General features: G+C 41.9%; 1 protein-coding gene across 2 annotated transcripts in view; it reads left to right on the top strand.

The window, feature by feature from the left end:
• The window catches only part of GPBP1L1 (GC-rich promoter binding protein 1 like 1), a 29,656-nt gene that overhangs the window by 4,991 nt on the left and 7,417 nt on the right, over window positions 1-17,248 (top strand). Inside the window, exons 2-8 of one of the 2 annotated variants that reach the window (XM_015870294.3) lie at window positions 8,232-8,299; window positions 8,789-9,717; window positions 10,582-10,696; window positions 11,549-11,678; window positions 12,041-12,324; window positions 14,868-14,940; window positions 15,415-15,608. In XM_015870294.3, the coding sequence (XP_015725780.1) occupies window positions 10,637-10,696; window positions 11,549-11,678; window positions 12,041-12,324; window positions 14,868-14,940; window positions 15,415-15,608 (741 nt within the window). In that variant the 5' untranslated portion in view covers window positions 8,232-8,299; window positions 8,789-9,717; window positions 10,582-10,636. The remainder of the gene's footprint in view (window positions 1-8,231; window positions 8,300-8,788; window positions 9,718-10,581; window positions 10,697-11,548; window positions 11,679-12,040; window positions 12,325-14,867; window positions 14,941-15,414; window positions 15,609-17,248) is intronic. The other variant, XM_015870293.3, reaches the window with a different exon arrangement.

Below are 17,248 nucleotides of genomic sequence, written 5' to 3'. Positions count from 1 at the left end.
CTAGTCTGCTGGTAGTAAACTTGTTTTTCTGATAACTTTTGAGATGTTTTAGGATTATTTTTTGGACCTTGCAAGTCTGAAGATGACTGTACAGGTTCTTTTGGGAGATACCGTTAATTTATTTCCAAAGGCATCCAGTGTGAGAGAGCAGAAGGTCCTTTAAGCCCCAGGAGAAGAAGATGAAACCTCTTAGGGTTCTTCCCAGGTGCTTTCCCAGTATTCCCTAACTTACTGTAGGGCACCGGGGAAGGAGAATGACATTGCTTAACTTTTGACTCACACAGCATACATGCGGAGTGGCAAGGCAGTAATTATCTGCAATAGAAGCAACCTTAAAGACCAACTCCAACCAGTTGAACAGTATGTTGTCAGTATCTCCTTGGTTTCTTTATGGAAGTCTGTCAGAGCTTCACTGCCCGGATCACAGAGCTCTCACCAAACACTGTGAGCACCCAGAGAGGATCTTCCTGCCCAATGCAGCAGGTCAGCGCAGGGCTGGGCATCGCTCCTTCCTCTCTTTCATTTTCAAAGCCAAAACCGAACAAGTGGAATATTTATGCAGTTTATTTTACATATGCAGGATTCGTTTTAATCTGGGTTGTCTTTAGTAATATTTCTGCACCAGTGTTTGATAGTATTTTATTAGAGAATGAACTGACGATTTTAAGCTGCTAGAAGGAAAAATGTAGCAGAGAGCGTTAAGTGTAAAGGATAACATGGGTGCTGGGTGAACGTGTTTTCATTGTTTCATAGCCACAGGTGAATAAATGCTGAGTTTCTTTGAATTGTTGTGGACTTGAGGTAAAACGGTTAGGAAATAATCCTGTAAGTGGAAAAAAGGAGGTAGAGATGGTATTAGTCCCAATGTCTGGGGCAGGAAGTAGCAACAACTGGAATGCACTGCCCTGCCAGTTTGTAGTGCTGGCCTTGTAGGGCTGGGGAAATGGTACTGGGGGGGGAGGGAATTACTGTCATAGCCTTTGGGAGGATGGTCTTTTAATTCTGGTTGTCCTTCTCTGTTCGTTTCATTGACTGTTTTCTCTTTGCAAGTGACGTGCCTTCTGTTCTTTTCTTATCCTTCATCTGGAATGCAGCCCTGTACTTCCCTGTACGAGATCTATGGTCTGCCTTGCCTTGACACAAATATTTGATATACTCTGCTCGTATTTAATGTTCTTTTCCAAAGGAAATACATTTTTTCCTCAGCTCCGAGCTGAATATATTTAAATGTAAATGTGCTGTGGTAGTTTAAATAACGCTGTTAAAATACTGAGTTATAAAATACTCGTGGGCAACACTCATCCCATTCCTTTAAGGTATCAGAGGACTTTTTGTTTCATTCCTGCTTGCCATCAAGGTCTCTAGAAGGCAGGTAGGCAGGAGGTATGTAGCATGCAGCAGGGAGAGGGCAGTAATTACATATTTGCAATTCTTTCCTTATGATGAGGAGCATTATCCCGGTGTAAGTTACTGCGAGTTACTATGAGGCCGTCCATAATGCTTTGGGCAGGCTGTACAGATGCATCATTCAGTACCACCATGAGGTTTTCTGCTTTGTAATGTTCTGCTCTGTGCTAAACTCAGGTGCTTTCCAAAGGTCTGTGGAGGAAAGTGCACTGTGGAATGGGTTTGGGGTTTTTTTTTCTCTTCAGAAGCTGAAGAGACCTTTGGATCTGATGGAAACTGGCAGAATGGCTTCTCCAGTTTTTAAAATACCTTACATTGCAAAATGCTAAAACTGTTTGAAAGTTCAGAGCACTGTTCACTTTTAAAGCATAACACTGTTGAAATTATGGGCGTGGGGTGTTATTTTGTTATCGGTAATGTCGGTGGCCACGCTTGTTTAGCAGTAGATAAGCATAAAACACCCAGGTCTCTCATCCATGCAGTAGGGGACAGCAGTGAGCAGGCACGGTTGGATAACTGCTGCAGTTCTCCAGTATCAGCAACAGTAAGGACTGCTACAGGGACACCAAGCAGGAGTGGAGCCGTAAGTGGCACAGGAGAGGTGTGGGAGGGGTGACATTATCACTAGTAACTGAGGGGTGTGCAGGCTGAGGGAATAATTGTACACATAGCACCTGTGTCCCAGTGTGTGCCTGCTGGATGCTGAGTCTTCTCGTTTCTCTGTTTAAAATAGTGCTGCCTTTGGACTGGGTGTAAACCCTTCAGATCCCACTGGAACGATTCAGTTGTAAATTTCAAGTTGCAGGTTCACAGTTGCTGAGGTTCTGAGCCTCATCACCTCACACAGGCTGTTGTAAAGGCTGCCCAGGAGCGGTCTTTTCCAAAGTGTGCTTTGGGCTTTAGTGCAAAACGCAGTTTGCTTTTGTAGGCAAACGTGCTGCCTGTGGGGGCTGTGTTCAGCTTAGTGCATCCAGCAGCACTGCTAGAGCTGAGTTGTTTGTCAGTGGTGTTTCCTTGCTTGATGGAGAGTCTGTTCTCGTAATCCTAGAAGTCACTTTGGTACAGTTTGGTTCTGTTACTCTTCCACATCCTTTTGTCTTTGCTGGTAAGAAAGAAATGAACTCCTTTCCCCAGGCCTTGCTGTTGGTAATTATTCATAAGCTCAGGCCGTTCAAGGCGTGTAGTTGGGTGGACATATGTATTTGTTTGAGGAATTCAGAAGGAGGTAGGATTTGGTCAGCGTGACCTTAGAAATAGGAAGAAAGCAGTGAGTGGGGAGCTGTTTGTGGGGCAGCGCTGTACCAGGCACCTGTGGGAGGCCGGTGGGTGCTGCAAAGGACTTGAAGGTGTGCATGTGTCCTCATGGACCTTTTTCTACCTGTTCACATCACTGATATTAGTCGTCTGCTTTGCAAGGGAGGTCAGATGGGGATCTGCCCCCAGCCCCTACCTGTTACTCTGGAAAGCTGTCTGTATAAACGAGCTGCTGCTGAGTTTGTCTTGGAGCACAGCACAGCTCTGGTGGCTCTGCAGGTTAATTTGCTTTCAGCTTGAAGTAAGTTGTTCATCTTTCAGCAACAGATGGTTTACACACACACACACACACACACACACACAAGGATTTTAATATCTGCATTTATTTGGGAATGCTTTTTGATGCATTGTTAGCATTTCAATACGCTGTGTATGGTTTTAATGGGCTCATATAGTTCCATAATTCTATAAATCCAACTTGGGTGATGCTATGCGTTTTTAGATGGCAGGGTTTTTTTTTGCCAATAGGTGCAATTCAAACAACGCTTCTAAGGGGTATTTTTAGTTCATGTAATTGTCAGTTGTGCTCAGGTAACCCTTTGGGGATCTGGTTGTGTGGTGCCATAGACAAGGATGGGCCATTCTGCATTACCTACACTGATCCTTTCCAAGTGCAGCCATGTTTCAGCAGCAGGACGGGCTGCAGGTGTGTCTGCAGAGTTGGAAGCTGGAAGCAGGATGGAAGTAAGTTTGTTTTGCAGACGCTTTGTGTAGGTGCAAATAACCCATCTCAACTGGAGAAGATTCAGCTCAGCAGTTGTTATGACAACTCTCGATCTCGTAACGCTGCAGTTGGCTTTTATAGTAAGGCTCAATAATATACACAGGGCTGGAGCAAGATTTATAATTACGTTATTATAAAATAACTATGTGCACAAATGTGATTATCTTATTTTGAAAAAAAGGAGTTTCTATTCATACCCAGCTGGATTCTCTCTGAGTTTTTGTTTGCCAGCCAACTAACACCTGGAGATGACACTCTGCTCTAAAGAGTAGCTAAGTAGGAAGATCTTTTTATGTTTAGGCATATCTGCTTGATTTAATAACTTTAAAAGAGCTGCACTCTGAAAACTGGTGAGGGAAGTAAACTCTGTTCTGCCTTATGCATCCATTAAGTTGCTCGCTAATTTTTCTGAATGCATTTGCAACCCAGCTGGCATCTGATCTTCAGGAAAACTGGTGAAATCCCAGTTGAGTTGATAAAGACGAACAGTTAGGAAAACAAATCTTTATAAGCAGATGCGTTCTATTTGGAGAAATACATAGGAAGGCAGCGGGGTGGGCTGAAATTGTGGCAGGGATAGACAGATACTGTGTCTCTCTGAGCTGTTACAGCTGCTGTGTGCTGGATTGATAAATTAAGGGTAAAAGTTGATCCAGTTGTTTTCAGTTGAGGCTCCAAGGCTTGGATTTGCTGCTGCGGGAGAGGAGAAATTGAATTAGGCGCTATGTTTGATAGGACTGTGCGCAAATAGAGTTGAAGGGGCCTGAGGAGGATTGCAGGGAGCACTGAAGCAGGAAAAGCATCCAGTGAAATTTGGAAATGTGCTGAAATCCGTAATGTGGACAAAGGCCAAAAGGGCACAGCACAGCTGGCGGCCTCGGAGCTGGTCGGTAGCTCAGGGCAGCTCTTCTGCTTGGAAGAAGGAGGTAGGAGGTGGGAGAGGAAGCCATAGGAACAATGCACTGCTGGTCGTGCCAATCTCCGCGTTTCCTTACAGCTTTAGAAACATCTTCATCCATTTCTCATTGTATCGGGCTTCTTTCTCTCATCTTATGTTCATGGCTTATTGAATGCTTCCCTTGTGCTGTCAGGTTTATGTGGAAGGGTCAGCTTGGGAATCAAAGCTTGAGAGATTAACTTGTGTTATAGTGGTGGGAATGACTGCAGTGCCTGGAGAGCTGTTAGGAATTACAGCACAGAAAGAAACTTTATGGGTGGTGTGTTAGGGGATGGGTTCTTGACCTGAACTATGTATATGTACCTACCTTAGTCTGTGTCTCTTTTAAACAAAATGTGCCCGTGAGTTCGTTCCATATTCACATTAAGCCTTTAATATTTATTTAGACAAATAACACAGTGACATTTAATTGTATAAAATAGCTTTTGGTTTCTTTTTCATTCACTTGTTTCTGACTCCAGTGGCAGAAGTATTTCTGTAGAAACAAAAACTTGGGAAAAGATGCAGCTTTTCTAATGCACTGTGTGAATAATGATCATCCAAATCAGTTTGAAAGAGATTAGAACTGTTGGCAGGTGGAACCCAAGAGCTAATGCAGAGTTAAACTTGTGTCCTCCTATTACTTGCCAAAAAAAAGTTTGCCATTTGATCAATGAGAGACTATTTTGAGGTGCATGGCAGCCTTTTTTTTCCCCCACTAGTGCTCATGACAGTGAATGTAGTTGTTGTGAGAGGAGGTGTGACTTCAGAGTGCCTCCTTGGGTGATGCTCTGCCTCTCATTTCCAGAAATAATTCAAACATGAACACGTGGAAGAAAGAAATGGGTTAAACTCGCATTGACAAGCACTGTTGGTTGGTTTGTTATTTATTTTGTGCCTGGAGTTGGGAGTGGCTGTCAGGGCTGATCTTTGTCCTTGCTGCTTTCCGTATAGTGGAGCAGCTAAAGAGCAGATTGGCTGAGCTGTGAGTGCAGGACGGGAGGGCTGGGAGAGCTTCACCTTTGGGTGTGTGTGTGTTTGCTCCGCACACGGACCCACCGCTACACGGAGGATCTGTTTGCATGGCTGGCAAAGGTCACTTCAGTTCTGCGTGGTAATCAAACAAAGAAACAGATCCTGATATATAAGGGAAAAAAGATTTGAAGAATGCAGAACTGTGTGGCTATAAATTCGTCGTGCTCAGACTGCAAGCGTTTCATGCAGTTTTTTGCTAAGGTTGTGAGTGTCGTGTAGAAGAGAACAGGGTGCGGTTGGGCCCTGGAACACAAGGGAACATCCAGTTGAAACGAGGCTGACGTTTTTATTGCCCCAAATGGACTTTTACACAAAGCACAAATGAGCTCTGCTCCCTCTCATCTGACACAAAAATGTATGAATGTGATTGAAAACAACAGTTTTACACAGAAGAGCTGATAATAAACTGTAGTACAAACTGGCTTCAATTCTACAGAATTGAGAAGAGCTGCTGGGATCTCAGCTGCTATTCATGCTTGTTCTTGCACTTTTTTCTTAATGATTTACTGTAAGTTGCTGTCAGAGAAGGTTATTGATAGACTTTTGGCCTTGCTTGTTGTGATTTAGTGATATTGGTGCTGTCAGTGCTATGATGGGTTATAAGGGTTCGCTGTGGATGCATGGAAGGAGTAATGTTGGATGGATTCAGTGTGAGAGAAACCTATGGACTAATCCTGGAGGATGAAGTGCTTCAGCAGTATTATCTACAGCAATTCATCTAATGGCAAGCTTTTGCTTTAACAGATAGCAAGCATTGCATTTCCATGTGTCTCGTACCTTACTCTCTTTGTGATGCTTGGAAGGTGATGGCTGAAGAGCAGTTTGTGTGATGGGATTAGGAGCCATCTGCAGGCTGTGTTGGCATATACAGCCTTCTGTGCTTTGCTCAGGCCAGGAAATAAACTCAGGCACAACTTTAAATTTCCAATTTGATACCTATCATCTGGCTGCTACTTGAAAAGGGTGGAGATGAGCTTAGAGCATCTTGCTTTAATTTGCGGCTCCTTCCATGCAGATTTGTGTAAGCCCTCCACTAACGGTGACACCCACGAGTGAGATTATTTCTGAGTAGAAGTTACATAAGTATCAAAATGCTTGTTTAGAAAGTTGGAGAGGATGCAGAGATCCTTCCTTTAACAAGAGGGAAGTATTTTGGTTTGCTGGTGCCCAGTTCATGGGCATTGCAAGAGCATGACGTTTGTAGGACTTAAACAGCGGTTCAAAGTATCACGTCTATGATTTGCACTGGCCTGTCTACGTGCACGTGAGAGATTGCTCCTTACTGAACTGCTCTGATCACTGATAATCCCGGGGGTACCGAAATAGCAGATTAAGAGATCTGAATCTCCTGCGTTGGTGGCTGGAGTTTTGCATGGAGTTTCACCGTGCTTCTGGCTGCACTGAGATACAAAGCCACCTGTTCTGCTGATGTCTGATAGGCTCTCTTCCATTTCTGGAAAGTCCTGGAAGCCTTTCTCTGAAGTGAAACCTGGTCACTAATTCAGCTGTGGTTTTACTTCTGAACTCAGACCTCCTTCCTTCTACAAAACGGATACAGAAGTCTGTAGCGTTTGTTTATCTGGATACCTTTAAACACAAGGAACTGTTCTGTATGGGTTTTGCTGCTTTGGTCCACCCTTCAGTTCAGTGTGAATTATTCTTGAGGTACATTAAATCAACATCTTAAATGATATTACTTGCCTCTGTCAATAGTTTGAAGGGGCTTAATTGTTATGCAAATTGTTCTGTAAAGCGTATTTATTCAGAGGGTGAAGTAATTAATCTTACATGAATATATTCATCTGTGCACTGACTGTGTCCCTGTTTCATCCTCCACTTACACCATGTTGTGTGGTAGCAGCCTCAGAAGGTCACATCTGAAGGATTCGTACCTGTGCTGAGTTCAGCACAGAAGGCAGATTGTTTTGTCTGCTGCAGACGTTCCATGCTGCTCTGTGCACACTGAAAAATTACCTGTTAATGTAAAACCAGTTCTTGATAGGGCAGCACTTCTGTTGTTTGCAGTGTTGTGACACTTAGGAGATTGTAGTACTGGATGTGGTGCTCAGGGAGCATCCAGGTCTGAACTGTGTGTGCTGTAACTTCTCTGTTCTTTCCTCTTCATCAACAGCAGCGTCTTGTTTCAGATCCCCTCATTCTCGTATCGTTTTTTGTGCTATTAAGAGGAATTACCTAGAGGATAAAAATGTGATGATTCTTACAGTATCCCTTTATAGATATATTTAGCATGCTCAGCAGAGTAAAGAATGGCATAGCAAACACAACGAGAACCAGAATTGCTCAAAGAGTAGAACCATACCCAGGCAAGGAAAACAAACCTTGATAAGTCAATTATAAAGGCATAATAAGGCCTGCCTGAAGGGATCCTGAGAAGCAGAATGGCTTCAAAACAGTCATAAATCATTTCAGATGTTTCAGGAATGGTAAACCTATCGGTTTGCTGCTGGTTAGGTAAGATGGCTGAAGGGAAAAGTAGTTTTGTTGTTGTTGCTCCCCAGTGTGGAGGCTCTCACCTTACCATGGAGTTGAATTCCGTCAGACTGATGTTTAGAGATTCAAAGTAGTTGATAAAATCCATAGTAAAAAATTACCAGTGTCAGGGAGGTGGTGAAATGATGTTTTTGAAAACTGGAAACCAAAGGGGAGGGCTACAGAGGGCTGTGTTATTGGGGACAGAGACACTGGGGTGGCTGTAGGACCCTTCTGTGTGAGCATCTCATTATTGTTCTGTTCTCATTAAACGGTGTTAAAAATTAACAAGAAAAGAACAAAGCCCGATGTCCTCTGTTATAGATCCACAGTGTGCCCACATCTTGGACCTTCCGTAAAAGCCTAACGTTTTGAAAGGATCGAGTTGATAGGTGTGGAGAAAAATGACAAGGGCTGCCATTGTGTATCCTTTCGTTCTGCGCTGTGAATGGAGGCCAGATGGATTTCCAGTCTTAGCCAATATGTCCATTTTTCGCATTCCTTACAAATGCTGGCTTTGCTGCTTTTGACTTTTAGTAAGACATTGTTACAAGTATCAGGGATGGTTTTATTAAATAACTTGGTAGTTTATGAGGCTGACTTTGAGTTAGTAGACAAAGCTTTCCTGTCCTGCCTTAGTACTTCAGTGTCCTCTTGAAGCATTGAAGGTGGAGAGTGTGGGTAAAGGAGTTTGACTTTTTTTGTGGTTTAGTTTTAGGTGATGAAATTATGTCTGCCTTGGTTGTGATCAGAGCTCAAATAGCTTTTGGCACTTATGCAGTACTTGCTCTGTTTCTCTTTCTGTTCTTCTCTCTAGTCACAATTTATCATGTTTCTGCTGCTTGTACTGATGGTTGTGTTTTCGTTTTTTTTTTTCTCAGTGACTGCAGTTCCTGTCTCACCTCTTTGATGGAAGAGGACTATGACCCAGAAGTGAACTCTCTGCTATAGAACAAGAAGATCTTGTGGAATAATTTGTCTCCCTTTAAAAGCAGTACCCAGTCTAGAAAAAAAAATAGAGTAGAAGAGATTATTTTTTGACCTAGCATTTTTCTGTTCATATGACCTATATTTCAGCATGTAAATAGTGAAAAACAGGAATATATACATTTGTGCCTGCTTTTGAGCTTTTACATCAAGTAGTGCTTATCTTTGTGGAGCATTAGAAGCTACGTGAAGTCCAGAGTATATCCTAACATTCATCTTAAAAAAAAAAAAAAAAACACAACAAAAAAATATATATATACTTTTTTTCTTTTTAGCAAATTTATCTGGTAAAAATGAAGTTTATCTTTTAAGAGCACTTTGGCAGATGCTTCTTATTTAGATTTCAGCATTTGGGGCAAGCTTTTTCATATATCGTGATCTTTTCACTAGAGTATTCGGGTTGATCTGCTGCAGACCATGAGCTGTCCAGCAGACTTGGGTGTATCTGTTCAGTGTTAACCATGGCGGTGTTCTGAATGCTGTCGTTCAGGCTTGGCAAACCTTTTTGTAATGTAACTGACTTCTGTAGTACCACGACTAGAGGATATTTAATGAGGTGAACGTGGTCGTGGCTTTTTTTTTTAGTATAAATTACCTTCTTAGGTTGTTTTTTTTTTTGTAGTGAGAGTGCAAAAAGAGGTTAAAATGAGCAGCTGAGGGGGTGAAGGGCACAGTTGGCACGAAGTGCGGCCTCTCGTGCTCTGCTTTGAGACGCACTATAGCCTCAAGGCTGGCCTTAGAGTATACTGGGGAAGAAAGGAACCAGAAGGTTGTTGAAGCACAGAAAAAGTGAGGACATTGGACTGGAGAGGCCAAACTCTTGGTGAGTGACCATATGTCTTTTTTTTTTCTTTGCTTATGTAGTATTGAGTTGTCTGTGGCTGAACTGAAGGTTGTAAAAATCGAGTAAAATTGTAAACTGGGGAGCCTTCTACAAAAGGACAAAATTCAGTTACATAGAGTAGTAATGGAGTTACGTTTGCTTTTAGCAGTGAAAATCACTAACAAGCTGGAAAGAAAATTTTGTTTCAGGTTCCTCTGTGAGAAACACATCTGCAGCTCTTTGATGGAAGTCCCATTAAGATACATATCTTTCAACCAGCTTGTGTTCTGCTCCTGGCCACTCTGTTTCTTTGCTGTGAAAGCAGTTTTGACATAGGATGTTCTCTGGAGTGTGGAAGTTGGTGGGCTGGAACACAGTTTTAAGCTGGGGTGCAGAACCTAGAGTGTGGTGGATCTATCAGGACTCTGATCTTCTCTCAGTGTCTCTGTCAGTGTTGTGGGCTTGATCATGTTTAATTTACATCCTCTGGAATAAAATATGAAGTGATCGCTCTTGTGTAGCCAGTGAGACAAAAAACAGTGAAGGAATGTACCAGATTCTTGCACATCTTAGTTTTATGGATCAGTGACGTGTGCTGTGTGTTCCATCTTCATCCATCTGCAGACCCATCCTATCATGGATTTCATGGGTGTGGTCTTTCAATGGAACTATAAACAGGAAGTAGGTGGGAATATTTTAAGTTTTTACCTGTTTTGTTCAGAGGAACAAAGTCAGCAGGAAAAAAAAGTCATTTTCAAGTGCAGTACAAAAAAATTAAGAGTGCTTTTTCCCCACGTAGTCGTATAGATCAGGTCTGAGGTTCTGGAAAAGGTGACAGTCAAGGAATGTTCTCTTCATTTACAGATCCTGGCCATGAGGTTTGATGCCTCATTTTATTGAAGGGAGACACTGGACCTAAATGGCGCAGCATGACTTTGTTCCTGCCTGGCTTAACTTCTCAACACCACAGTCAACCAAGGTAACTGTCACAGGGCACTTGCTCTCATGCCTATGGTAATATTTATATGCTTGCCCCAGTGTTACATTGAACTTACAATGTTTGTTGTTGTGTTTTTTAACCTACTTTTGTGATTTTAAGCAAGACTTTTAGAAACATTAAAGTGAAAATATTTATTTTTGGTTTTTTTCAACAAATGTATCTCTTTTATTCAGAGGACATTTCCTTTGCATTCAGACATGGAAGTAGTTCAGTGTTATTATGCTGAGACTTGAGTGGAATCCCAAGTAGAAAATGATTAAGAGCTCTCCCTCCTCCCCCCCAACATATGTGGAGTGGTCAACACTTGAGCTGGCACTTGCAACTAAGGATATATTCTTTGGGTTTGATTTATGACAGTAACGTGGCCATTGCTGTGTAGTACGCTGATAACTGCCGGGCTCTAACTCCAAATTCAGAAATACTGACTAGTTTGTTGGGTTTTGTTAGTTTTTTTATTTTTTTACAACTTAAAAATGGAATTATCTTCTGATTCCAGAAGAAGCTTAGGTTGACCCAGGAGGTCTCTTTTCTTCAATGACTTTTGCATTACTTGTGAATGGCAGTGATGAGAAATACTTTAATAGAATCATAGAATTACACAGGTTGGAAGAGACCTTGAAGATCATCAAGTCCAACTGCAGCCTAACCAGTACCCTAACTCTAAAAACCCTCTGCTAAATCATATAATGTCTAATCAGGTCATGATGGACAAGGTTCAGGTGATTGTTGATGTCTTTGGCTAAGCTGTGCAGATACGGATGCTGTATTGAAAACTAGAACAGGAACGTGGGCTTGGGAGTGTTTTATTACATCCCCTTTTTCTTTATACAGTCCCCTGCAGCCACCTTTGAGAAACATGGAGAGCATCTTCCACGGGGAGAAGGACGCTTTGGGGTGAGCCGAAGGAGACACAACTCTTCTGATGGATTTTTCAATAATGGGCCCCTCCGGACTGCAGGAGGTAAGGATTGGGTTGGAGTGCAGTCTGAGAGCAGCTATTTTGGAGTACTTTACAGAATTGAGAATTCTGCTGAATAGAAACTTTTTTCAGAACTGTATTTTTCAAAACATCCCATGAGAAGTTCGCACTGTTCTGTTCTCCCATGCCACATGCCAAGGCCTTTAGGGGGGGTTCTGTGGAAGCTGTATGTGCATTGTACAGCTTGGTTTATTTTTGGGGATAATCACGCCGTAGTTTAATAAGCTTGGCCTAGGAGTTACTTAGTGAACACTGACTTAACAAGAAAAACAGCCTGTTACTTCCAGTATTGTGCATGCAGTGTTGACGTTTTACTATTTGAATACTTATCTCCTTTTGTTTAGACTGCTGGCATCAGCCGTCCCTTCTCCGCCATGATTCTGTAGATTCTGGTGTTTCTAAAGGAGCTCATGTTGGGCTTTCTGGCAGTCAGCCTGGCTGGCATGGTCCCTCACGGGGCCATGATGGCGTGAACCAGCGTGGTGGAGGAGGAACTGGAGTTCATCGCCACTGGAATGGCAACTTCCATTCTCGGAAAAGTTCTGCCTTTCAAGAAAAGCTGCCTGTTGAAGCCAGGGAAGAGAAGAAGGATGACAAAGAGCGTCTGCAGTTTGAGGAAGAAGACTTTGTAAGTGTGTAGCTTCTCACTGCAAGTGGCAGCTGTGAGAAGCTGGCTTTTCAGATTTCATTTCTGTTACCATTGATAGATTACTAGGATCTAGGGTTGCATTCCATTCCACGTTTGAGGTCCCAACAGATTTAACAGTGATTCCAGTGCTTGCAGGATGTTAGTTGGTACCCCAGAGACCTGGGGACTTGATGACCTTGTTGCATTGGTTTTGGCACAGTATTGGATTTTGTGGTTATTTTGAACTTGAAGACAGCTTTGTAACACTCAAGTCAAATCTTCACTGGAACTCAGAAGGTGATGCTTTGATCTGCTACAGGAATAGTAGCTGTGTTGTTGCCCTTGTGGCTTTGCTTACAGAGCCCTTTTTGCTCTTAAGTACGTCTGTGTAGCTTATCTTCAGTCTTCTTGCTGTTCCTGTCTCCTGTTCTGGTACATGCTGGTGTGTGTGATAACCTCCCCCAGCTTGATCATGACGCATGCCCAGACCTTTGCAACCATCTTTTGTAAAACATCTGGAATAGCATTTGCTTGTCTGAGATATTTTCTGATCTCTCTGTGAATCATTGTTTCTTCAGCCATTTCTTCCATCAGTGTCTATAGTTCATCAGCCTTCTTCTTCCAGCATCCTGCCTCATGGCATTGTTAGTTGTAACAGTCTCTTTTATCCTTGCTCTGTTTTTACTGGAATGCCTTTAGTTTTCAAAACTTCTACAGGCATGAAGGTGTAAGCACCGTTTCTGCTTTTTCTTTCCAATTTAGTTTCTTCTTGTCCTGTTGTCACCCCTTACAGAGATCTAATCTTTATCGGACCATGATTTTTTGTTTTTTGCATCTTACTTCTCACTATTCTCCAGGCTATTGCTGATCAGTGTAATGAGACCAACATTATCTGTACCTTTCTGGTAAAGCAGTATCCTCCTAATGTGATTCCTTCAGCTTCACCTTCAGTGCTTCAAGCCGTTGTTGCTTCCAGTCAAGAGAGTTTCTAGTGATGGTGTGCACACTTGTGTAGATCATCTTGAGCCTTTTGCTTCCTTCTTCAGTTTTTATTTTTGGGAGGCTCTTTATATCTGAAATTCTCATGGCAGTTTGATGTTACTGCATCTACTTGGAAGTTTAGAAGTTGGAGTGAAATATATGAATGCCGTGCAGATGCTTCAGGACAAAATCTAGTGTCTCAGCTTAAATTGCTTCAAGAACCAGTTAGCTTTAAACTGCTGGGTTTTTCACTGGAGTGCCTAGGGACTGATTGCACGCTCTTGTTCAGCTGCTTCTGCTGTAGGAGTGGTAGCCTGCACCAGAGCTCAGTTAACACCTGGAGATCAACGATGAAGCTTACCTGTAGATTCTGTTAATCTGATTTCTCAAGCATGCCATGAGCTGGTTCTTTAGACTGTCGAAAACCTCTTGAAATGTAGAAAGTTATTGTAATGATTGCAGCTGCACTGTTGTAGTCAATCTAAATCTTTCTTCATTTTCTTCAGTACCTTGATAAGTGTCTTCCTCCAACCACACAGCTGTTTTTTCTGTAAATATATTTTCCTTTTTTTCCTCTCTGAAGAAGGTAATACCTTGTGCCTACTACTAGTAGCAAGCTGCTGAAAAACACTCCTATAGCCTTTGCCATAGTGGTGAAACTAAGGTAGACTGTGGTTAAGTATGTGACGTTTAGGCCTGCATGACTGACAGAGTGGGAATGCTTCCCTGTAAAACAGGTTGTTGTTCTGAGTTCTGTGGTGTGAGCTCCACTGCTATAAAACTGACCTGTTACTAAAAAGTGAAGCACTAAAGCAGGAATTTGTAGGGTCTGAGGAAGGAATTCGTGCTGTGGTGAAACTTTTGTTCCTAATTCTTACAGAACAGAAATGCCTACTACTTCAGGAGCTCATTATTGGAGACTTATTCTGTAGCTGTAGTGACTAACACGAAGAATTCATTAAAAAGAGGGAAAAGGTGGCTTTTTTTTTTTTACTGAACTTATTTGGTACAAGGGAATTGATTCAGGTAATCAGGAGCACTTGTCATTGAGTGCTTGGATTTTCTGTTCTCTTCTTTGAGCTTGGACATGTCCTTAGTTGTTCCACTAAGTTCTGATACTGAATCAAAGGTAAGTCTGCAGAGAACAGAGGGCCTGAATGCAGTTTTGCCTTGAAAAGCTGATTCTGAAGCTCCTCGTGAATAGTTTAGCTTTTCTGTGTGTGAATATGTGGATTTTTTTCATTCTTTTTTTATTAGGATCCTAATATTGCCAGGCTGATGATTAAATGCCTGAATCTTTTGTGGGTATGTCACTTTTATTGTGTAGTAAAATGCTGAAGGGCCTCCTCGATTTTCTAATAGCTCTGTTGGAAATAGCACAAAAGCAAATGAGAATATGAGCTTCTTAGGTGTCTTCTGACAGAGCATTCTTCTTCTAACTTGGGTGCTGTTCAAAGAAACAGACTGTAATCTACTAGAAGGATGTTATAGTAACACAGAATCTTTATTTGTTATGTGCAATATAATGAATATACTCAGTTGCATGTTTTGTTTATTTACAGCCATCTTTGAATCCAGAGGCTGGAAGACACAACAACCAGAACAAACCGTTAGGGACACCTTCCGGAGTATGGGGTAGGTAAAGTTATTTACATTGCTGTCTGGAGTGCTGACATCAAAGCAGAAAGTGATAAATATTATGAACTATATAAATTATTCTGCTCTTGAAAATGTGTTTGGCCCAAGAAGTTCTCATTGTTTGCTTCACATAAGCGCTGTGTCTCTTAAGGTGCAAGGTGCACAAAATATTTTTTAATGAATTAACTGCTGATACTTGGTTGCTCAAAAAAGTATTAATCTGTTCTGATCTCTGTTTTATAGTGCAAGGTTGTTAGCTGGCATCACTGTTGGTTTTTCACTTCTGAATAAAGGGAGCTGTTGTGGTTAATTGAAAAAAGATTGGATTTTAATGTCCTTGTCTAATATCTTTTCTCAAAACTGAAACAAAACAGTATCAGATGTAATGTCTAGGGCTTAAAGGGAGCATTATGTCAAGCCTGTTATGAGACAGAAGATTTGTATTTCAAATTCTTTGTTACATTTTTACAGAAAACCCCCCTAGTGCCAAGCAACCTACCAAGATGCTGGTCATCAAAAAGGTTTCAAAAGAGGATCCTGCTGCTGCCTTCTCAGCTGCATTTACATCACCTGTTTCTCACCTGGCAAATGGTAACAAAGCCACCACCATTGTCCCAAGTGTCTACAAAAATCTGGTTCCTAAACCTGCAGCTCCTCCTTCCAAGGTACGAGGTTTTCCAGCCAAGTCAGTGAACTGTAGATCAATGGAAAAGGAGCACATACAGCTTTTCTAACTTAGCTGTTGTTATTTTTGTGTGAAAAGATAATTGTGAGGTTTGAAAACTAGCACTGTACCAGCAGTAGAGCTTAAGAGATTGAAATGTACTTCTGAAAGCTGTATAAAGGTCTGCTGTGCTGCTGCATGTAGACCCATTGCCTTGAAATTGTGGAAGTCAAACATAAATATTTTCATAGCTGTTAGTTCTCGCTGTGTTGTTGCTGTTGCATTTTGTTTTCATTACTTGTAAAACCCTTTGCAGAAGTTTTTCTGTTAATTCAGTCTAGCAGAGCTGCTCTCAAAACTTCTCAAACTGTTCTCTGAAATTACCCTTTACATTTTAATTCTTTATTGAAACAAACAAACAAAAATACAGTAATCTGTGCCCACAGTTGGAACAAAGCCTCTTATTTTCATAGATAATTTAAGGAGTATGATCAGGCTTTTGGAGACGGTCTTGTGACTGTGGTGTGAAAGTTGAACTAATGCTAAAAATGCAAGGTTTGTTTTAGGGGGGGATTTTGAGTTTTGACATCTTCCCTGCTTGTGTTCTAGCTTATACGTCTATATCTAATTCAGAATTATGGCCATATGTTACAGTAGCTGCCTCACTTTCCTTTGGTATATTCCAGGATATTCCATTCAGAACAATTACTAGGTGTGGATTGTACCTGAATCCTTACCATAGATGAGACAATGCTGATAACTGGGCTGGTAGAGCAGGTATTGACTCGTGATGTGTGGCAGCTCCCAGGAGATCACAGTCATGTTAATTGTGATATAAGTTGTGTTCTCCAGTCATGAAGTGTGCATGCATTGACACCGTGCTGTGGTTGTAGAGGGAGTATGATGCTGCTCACTGGTGGGGATTTCAACAACTAGGAACTGTGTGCTGTCTCATCAACAGCTTGTGTGTTAGTGAATGACGACCACTGATAGAGCTAAAGGTGGAGATCTGCTCATCCTTAGGTAGAAAACCTGTGTTCATGATGCCTTCTTTTAAAGGTAGAGACAGAAAGGAGCTGTGGTAGGCTACATTATTCTGAAGGCTCCAGAAGGTTGTGTGGAAGTTGTAGTGCATAAAGCATTAGAGGAGTCAGAACGTTCCTTTTGACAAAGTCAGCAGTACTGGAAAGCTGTCAGAGGCAAACTGGATGAAATATGCTTGTTAGCTGTACCAGAGGAGGAGAACACGGTGGCAGTGATGGAAGCACATTCTTCCTTTAGATGTGGCGGAATTGTTCACAGGTGAGCAGTGAGTGAAGGTCATAATATGCAGGCGATTCCTTTTGATGCTCAGCTGTAGCTGTTGCCCTTGAATCCAGCAGTCTCTAAGAAAGTAGCAGTGATCAGAGTTTGAATTTGTGTAAGCTGCCACTTTGTGGAAGGTGGGAGAATGACAATTAGCAGCCCAGAGCCAGGTACCTGAACGAGTGCATCCATGTGAATATGCAGAGGGAAGCTTCTTGTTAAATTGATTCTCTGCTCCTAAGAAACTTACTACAGGCAATATTTTGGAGACCAGAGTCTTTTCTGGGTTTCAAATACATGTTTGGAATCTGGTATGAGTGCTGAATTATTTATTCA

This window comes from Coturnix japonica, chromosome 11 (assembly GCF_054131305.1).
Source record: "Coturnix japonica strain WE chromosome 11, WE-NBRP24, whole genome shotgun sequence".
In the NCBI taxonomy this organism is placed as follows: domain Eukaryota; kingdom Metazoa; phylum Chordata; class Aves; order Galliformes; family Phasianidae; genus Coturnix; species Coturnix japonica.
The sequence above is the reverse complement of the archived record's forward strand: the minus strand, read 5'-3'. Positions and strand labels throughout refer to the sequence as shown.